Source organism: Cryptotermes secundus, unplaced genomic scaffold, assembly GCF_002891405.2.
Source record: "Cryptotermes secundus unplaced genomic scaffold, Csec_1.0 scaffold693, whole genome shotgun sequence".
Classification (NCBI taxonomy): Eukaryota; Metazoa; Arthropoda; class Insecta; order Blattodea; family Kalotermitidae; genus Cryptotermes; species Cryptotermes secundus.
This window is the reverse complement of record NW_019722434.1, coordinates 857,848-865,768: the sequence shown is the minus strand read 5'-3', so window position 1 is coordinate 865,768 and position 7,921 is coordinate 857,848. Positions and strand designations below refer to the sequence as shown.

The window sequence follows — 7,921 nt, the reverse complement described above, 5'->3', positions numbered from 1 at the left end:
TTATGGTATAAATATATAACCTCTGTAGATTCAACACACATCCCCGACCAACACAGGTAAATGATATGCTTAAACTTTACCTTTCTTCATTTTAGCCTGTCTCCAAAAATAAAAATAGTCTATAGATCAACATAAGCTGTGATTTTCAAACCGAGATTAGTCGCACTTGAAAATAGGGCCATGACATAAATGAAAGAGCCTCATATTAGCCATGTGACGAGGTTTTTCGGAATTAAGATTCCATCTCTTGGGAACATACATCACGAAACCAAGTGATCAAAATACCCCATTAAACAGGACTGCTCAGAGGGCTATCTTAGAAAAGAGCTACAGAATTCACTGAAGACAGCTAAGTGGTGCAAGACTCCCACAGAACTACAGGATGTCTGAAGGGTAACTGCAGTTGCATAGAAAGCCTATACTATTTTCTCAAATGACCTTCAACCAACAGAAGGCATAGATAATATGACGGTCTGCTCTAGATCTCTAAACATGGTTATGTCACATTTCACGACATCTACTGACAGATGTGCTGGATTAACTGCTTAAGGAGCCAATCTCTTTGGCTGTGACAGTTCTAACCCAAGTAGCCTAAACTGATGTAAATGGCTTCTGGTGTGTAAAATGGCAGATCTGTCCTACTCTGTGTTGTGGTTGATCACTTATACTTTTTTAAACAAACAGCTGATTCTAAGGAAACAAATTCAGCTCTGCTGGATTCAAGGTTCTCACAGCACAGACTACAAACAGTTACGAACTCAGATTTTAATGCTAGGGGGTTAGGTGACAGCACAACATTTTGGAGGAACAGATCCCCTCCATCTTTAGGGTCAAAGAGTAAGCCAAGAAACTACCAGAAGCAGGCAGCAAGCTCAGCTCAGCCTCTACCCCATAGAAAACACATTGTATCGCCTTTAACAAGAACTGCTTAACAGTTAAGATGCACAGTGTGCAACATGCAAAGTTAGTTCATGTCTGTCTCTTATATAAATCTTGTGCATTAACCTATTTACATCACTCAACCCTCCCTTCAGATGTTTCAAACTCTTGTCTTGTGAGACGTGAGATCCTCATGGCAGTGACTATGAAGATTGCTGTCTTCTGGGAAAGGACGCCCTGTAATCTGGTAGACAATCACATTCCAGAAGACACAATTCTTTTCTTACAGGCATTCTCATCATCTCTTAGGAGTACAAACAGTATTAGTGTCCAAGGATCTGACTGGCTGTTTTGGACAGTAAGGCACTGAGGGACAACATATGAGTGCCTGAGTCTTGAGCTCTGCCATGTTGTGCAATAAGCTTACGGCTGGCAAAATGCAGACTTGCACATAAGCTACAATGTTTGCATTATGGTGAAAATTCATACTGTGCACTTCTGGGTTATGACACTGTACTGTATGGTATATGGGTGGCCACACCATAGCTCAAGCGGTTAGTCGCTGGCTCCCCACAATGGCAGCCTGGGTTCAATCCCGGGTCTGGTCAAGTGGGATTTGTGGTGGACAAAGTGGCGCTGGTGCAGGATTTCTCCAAGTACTTCAGTTTCCCCTGCCAATCTTCATTCCACCAATTGCTCCACAATCACCCTCACCTATCATTGGGGCTGGTACAATAGGCGAGACGTGGCAACAGTACAAGGGACTTAGTCCCACCCCACTAGCAATAAAAAAAAATGGTACATGGGTACCAACTTTTGGAGGAACATACTCCTCTGTCTGTATGGCAGATGGAGGCAATATGAACTTCTGAATACTGGTAACCATCTGCTGGAGTGCATGGTGTCACAAGACAAAACCACAATATTATAAGTGGACTTCACTACTTTCTGAACTGGAGTCTTCAGTTCATAGAGTAGTGAATTTTTTTAATGAAATTTTCACAAAGAAAGAGCAGTTTGTGTCTGGGTAAACAGTGATATAACTTGAGGAGTGGGTTCAGGCCTTCCACTAAAGCACAATATACCTCCGTTCTTAGGGAGCTGTAAACACTTGTTATATTTCACATCCAGTATTTTTATATTTAAGGAGTAAATATATGATTTCCTAAAAATACTGAATCAAGGATGTCACGAGTTTGATTTACTGCAACTCATGCACAGGGTTGATCACCACTGGTGCTGAAAAAAAAACTGACTCAAAAAAAGTGACTAAGGAATAGCTTGTATCCAATTCATCCCCAGCATGTGCAAAATCTACACCCAGGGGACAATGCCATGTGTCCAGAATTTTATCATTTTTACATACTGTGGCGTACAGACCCACTGCTAAGCGGTGACTCTGTAAACGACGACCATTTCTGACAAGCTAAGGGGTGACTATGTGAACAATGACAATTTCTGACAACAGCTCAGTAAACATGTTCCTGCAGTAATAAATACACACACAACAATAGAGTTACTGATGGGAATGGAGTGTTTCTACGTGGTCAGTAATGATGTTATAAGCAAGGCACAAAGTCAGTTGTCAGGCAGTTATGTACGGAACGCTGTGACGACAGAACCTTAGTGTGTGAAGCTGAAGAATCTCCACTATTAAAAGTCACTGCCAGGGAACGCAGGACACAGCAGGGTGGAAAAAGCTCAGTGGATGCTGTGGTTATTTGTAAATTGTGGAAATCAGTGGTGGTGCTGTTACTGCTCATATTTTTTGGTCATGTGTGCAAGTGAGCAATAAATCGAGTTGCCAAAACAAACCCCATTTACAGTCACTCCAACATGTGACAATACTCATCACCAACTGCTTCCATTAATACTATTCACTGATGAAGCTACTTTCACCTGTAATAGAATCAATGACACATAACTCACATGAATGGTCTCATGGCAATCCACATGGTACTGTAGAAACAAATTTTCAACATCATTTCATTATCAATGCGTGGTGCAGTATGATCAATGACATGTTGATTGGTCCCGATATTTTATATCATCATATGACTGGACATAATTATCTACACTTTCTGCAAGATGAATTATCAGAAGTAGAGAATGCTCCTTTGGCTACACAGAGTCCTATGTACCCTCAGCATGACAGAACCCTTTCTCATTATACTGGACTTGTGATGGCAACATCTCGATGTTACTTTTGCTAATCAATGGATCAGTCGTGGCAATACCATTAAATGGCCACCAAGGTCTCCAGACCTAACCCTGTTAGATTTTTATTTATGGGGTTGGATAAAGTGAACAGAAGAAGAGTGGTTACATGAGACGGAACTGATCGATCACATAATCGATGTTACTGCCTGCATAAATGAACGTCAAGATGCAATCAGACAAGCAAAATTCCATGCACTCACAAAATCTGCAAAATGCATTGATGCTGACAGTGGAATTTTTGAAAACATATTATTCTAGATAAAGCTATCCTTGTAACAGGCCATGAAGGCCCATAGAGTTGTGAGATGTCGAGGCTCCCGCATTCTCTAGACAATCAGCTCACAGATGACGATGAGGTTGTCAGCCTTACACTGGCTGCCCTTTACCCCAAAGAATATTCCTGGTACTCATTTATGTTAGTGGATAAGTTGACCTCAGGGCCATAGTGTGGCTGAAAGGATTAGGTAAATTGAAAAAATCCACCTCATCCGAACTCGAACGCGTGACCTACTGGCTTGCAACATAGTGCCTCAAACAACTACGCTACCACCAACTTTGTGATTTGAACAATAAATACCAGTATTACAAACATTATGTAATATCCTTTTATCAACAGTTTTGCAACTGTACATTAACTTGCTCTATCCCAGAAACTGTTCACAACAGGACAAATACCATATAATGACCTCAGCAATTGTGCTCACATCATGCAGACGACCAGGTTTACCATTTGGTCTCACTACTATATTAAACAAGGAGAATAAAGTCAAGATGTAGACAATTTTATATTTTTTATTCTGCTGAAACAGCAACTTAACTGCCTGAAAATCAATCAAGCTAAAGCTGTGTGGCTGAATGTAAAAAGTGCACAAGCTACTGCAACAAGTTAACCCACCTGCTGAGTCACATAAACAAATACATCACAAGAATTGAAATATATGAATAAATAAATAAAACTGCATGACTATTTCACTAATGACCTTTCAGATCAGATAGAACGACATACTTTATGCCAGGTACAACCAGTTATAATTTTAATAATTCAGGAAGAGATCCCTTGCAAAATCTACATATAGATGGCAAAACAATATTAAAATGGATGTGGCTCAAAACAGGGTCCAGTGGCAGATTACTGTGAAAGGCACAATGAACGCTGCGATAAGGAAGGGAATCTGAATAGGTGAGTGACTATCAGCTACTCAAGGAACCTGCACCATGGAGTATGTAAAAGAAATTGGAGTAACTGGCTGAGAAATGTTTTCAGCAAATTTGTAATGGCTGAACATGTGCAATGTACAGTCAGCAGTAAGGGGGTTACTACTGTCAGGATAGTTCTCAAGTCTCACCAAAGCCTTCAAAATAAAGAAACATTTATTTACACCACTGTATGGATATATACATTCCATCCAATATTATAGTTATAACAATAATTATCAGATCCACAACTTCAAATATTTTGTGATTTTAAACCAAACCTTTATTATCACAAGTGCAAACTAAAAATGACTCCTGTCAAGATGAAAAATTAAACATACTGGGAAGAAAAAGACTGTTCGAAACATTGTGTGGTTCCAAAATACTGAAATTTATATCAATACAGAAAATACTGTGCCCTTATTCTTGGTATGGGCAGCATTACAGCAAAATGAAAGTTTAATGCTGCTCTCCGAAGCACTTATCAGGCCATGGTATCCTATAACCACAATAATAATTACATTGGGAAAGAAAATGTAAAGTATAGCAGAGGGTGATGCTCACTTGCCGTAAACATTCTCATCACTGTAAGCGATGTACAAAAAGAAGTCTTCCTCATGATGCTCCTGAAACAGACAGACACAGTGTGTCGTTACACCTGTAGTCCACAATTCATGCCAAAATAACCACTTCGTCTTACATGGACATGTCACAAGATGACAACTTACATCACTCTAGCAGCAGAAGGGCTCAACTACATAAACGGATCACAAGCAACATAAATTTTCCATTCTACAACAAAGTTATTTGTATGCAGGATAATTCTATTTCACATGCCTATGTCCTCATAGTCAATCATTCTTGTGGTTTAATTTACAATGCTGTCAGGCTATACAGCATGAACTGGTGGAATGAATGAACAATGAACTCAAAAAGATTCCGAAGGCAGCAATCATGGATTGAGTTGCTATTCTGGCAACAGCCTATATGGACTGAGGAAAATCACAGAAAGAAACCTCACTCAATGTAGCCATAATCCTAATCAAGGTATTTGAGTGTTACCACTATAACCTCCTAGGTAATATCAAACTAGACAATAATAAGAGGTAAGGTATGCACTAGAGAGACAAACCTTCACACATGAATGAATGACTGACTGAATGTATGAGGGGTAGACCTCCTCGGCCCTCCCACCATGACCTACAGTGGTCTATTGTGCTTCCCCTTTTGATTATCCCCTAAGTAATCCTGCACTTCCAATGAACCGCAGGATTTTGTATGTGGTGGCGTCAAAATAGTCACTTGGTTCCATGAAGTACTGACCCAAGTGACATAATCTTAAATAAGCTAGGGCCTCACATTCACACAGGATATGTGTGGCTGTTTCATTTTCTTCCAGACACCTATCACAAGTGGGATTATCACTTAGTCCCAGTTTGAAGAGGTGTCCTTTAAGGTGACAGTGTCCCTGTAAGTAGTCCTGCCACCCATCATAGCTGGTTCCTGTTTAACAATTCCTTCACTCTTTTAGCTGAGGGTCCTTGTATGAGTCCCTTTGCTTGCTTGAGTCCAGTCAAGGATCCCTAGTATAACTGCCACACATTCTAAGACTTCAGGATTAAATGGGGTGTGCAGTCAACTTTATTTCTTGGGAGAGATCACCCTGTGCTGAGAGGAGGCCACACGGCCCCCACAACCAAGCACTCAGGCTACACTCATGGTCAGCCTTTATGCAGATGTTACCTGGTAGAGTGAGCCCATTGTGGCACTGGTGGGGGGAATCACATTATTGACGAAGAAGAACAGGGCATCCTCAGGACGTAGATGGATCCTCTTCCTGATGAGAAAGTAGAACTGGCCTACTGTCAGGTCTGATGGAACTAGGTATTTCTTCTTGTCCAGGTCCCCAATCCGAGCCTTGGGTGCCTTCTCCACAATCACCTGTGCAGAGAGAACAGCATTTCTCCCGTAATGTCTAGAAATGATCACCGTGAGTCTTCTGCAGAGACTGTGTTAACAGTGTGCGCACACACTGTAGATATTTGGCTTCAGGCACCGTTAAATACAACGGTGGTGAAAGGACTGGGAAGGAGGTGGCCACACTTTGTTTCAAGATACTATCCTATTATTTGCTTACAGACAGAATGACTGACTCCACTGAACTCAAGTCATTCTCAAGAAGCCAACAGCTAATTCAGCAATTCAAAACAGTCCCAGCAATTTTATGTAACCCAGAAGTTCCTTACCGTGCTCATAAGAACCTTTTTTAAAAAATACCTGTAATTCGAAACCAAATGCTGTGTCATAATAAAATGCAAGTCCTAAACCAAATATTTCTGAACCTAAGGGTTCGATAACTCTATTTATTTATTTATTTCATATCATATCCATGGATCATTGTACATGATATAGGACAAGTCAAATACTTTACATTCGTATAAAGCAAAATACAAGAGCGTTTATTATTAAAAACAACGGCCTTGTAATGCTGACATAAGGATTTCAGCTAATAAGTGTTTTCCTTTACATTCCTTCATTACTTAATTATCCCTTTGTGAACAAGTTGCCCTTTATTACCTCTGGCACGGGTAATAAACCTATACCAAAATCAGATATATCCTTATGTAATCCCGTTCTAATAAACTGCCCTGTATTACCTCTGGCACGAGTAAAACAACTATACCAAAATCAAAATATTCTTTTGTTAACCATCTGTTAATCCAAGGTTAATACTTACTGGAACTCTGTCGGGGTATTTCCTCCTAATCTTTTCTCCTTCGGCCTTCCTCTTTTCGAAGGGATGTTCCTCCTTGTACTGGAACTTCATACTTTCAACAGCACACTTCTCCCAAGCCTCTACAAACAACAAATATTTTTACTGACCCCGACCAACTCTTGAAGCTCTTGACACCCAACGCAGGAAACAATAACCAAAACCTGCTGACGAAGTTGCTTCCCCTTCCTCGCGTAAAAATAGTCCGGAAAACAATTCAGTATAGAAATTAGATTAATAAGAAATTATACGAATCGTGTCATAAATTTGACCATATTACCGTTATCATCTGTTTTGACTGTAAACTTGCCGTTCCCTACGATACTAGCCTGCAATGATTCGAGCAATGTATCCATACACATTTGTGTGATGCGACGTGACGTACACATCATGCGACATTTCGAGTTATGATGCAAGTACATTATGACTATATACAATCCGTGGTTCACAGTAAACCGCGATATCAGCAGTTATTCAGTTGCCACCAATTGTCCGTTTGCTTAGGAACTTACAAATACTTTGTGGAACCCGAAGGTTGATTACTGCGTTCAGAAGTGCTCGTCACTGGTCCCAGTTCGGAGCCAGATGAAACCAGTCCGTACTATCCCAATCAGTTCTTTCAAGAACCACTTTAATATTATCCTCTCATATAAGTTTAGGTCTTCCTAGTGATCTCTTTCCTTTTGACATTCCCACCGGAACCCTCCACACGTTCCATTTCTCCCCATTCGTGCTACATGCACTGCCCATCTCATCCAACTATCATTCTAATTATACTTGGCCAAACGTACATAGTCATGGAGCTCCTCATTATGCAGCTTTCTCCAGCATTCTATTATTTCATTTCTCTTTAGC

The 7,921-nt window shown here is 40.4% G+C and overlaps 1 protein-coding gene across 1 annotated transcript; it reads right to left on the bottom strand.

The window, feature by feature from the left end:
• Positions 1-4,452: 4,452 nt before the first annotated feature.
• On the bottom strand, positions 4,453-7,242 carry LOC111861481 (gamma-aminobutyric acid receptor-associated protein). Its single transcript, XM_023846099.1, has 3 exons — positions 7,031-7,242; positions 6,037-6,234; positions 4,453-4,919 (listed from the first exon to the last, which is right to left on the bottom strand). The coding sequence occupies exons 1-3, from the start codon at positions 7,118-7,120 to the stop codon at positions 4,854-4,856; spliced, it is 354 nt and encodes a 117-aa protein (XP_023701867.1). The 5' UTR covers positions 7,121-7,242; the 3' UTR covers positions 4,453-4,853.
• Positions 7,243-7,921: the final 679 nt, after the last annotated feature.

Coding starts and splice junctions, on each gene's coding strand:
- LOC111861481 (XM_023846099.1), bottom strand. CDS start 7,120: ATGAAGTTCCAGTACAAGGAGGAACATCCCTTCGAAAAGAGGAAGGCC. Junction 6,235..7,030: donor AATACCCCGACAGAGTTCCA/GTAAGTATTAAC, acceptor CTCTCTGCACAG/GTGATTGTGGAGAAGGCACC. Junction 4,920..6,036: donor CAATGGGCTCACTCTACCAG/GTAACATCTGCA, acceptor TGTCTGTTTCAG/GAGCATCATGAGGAAGACTT.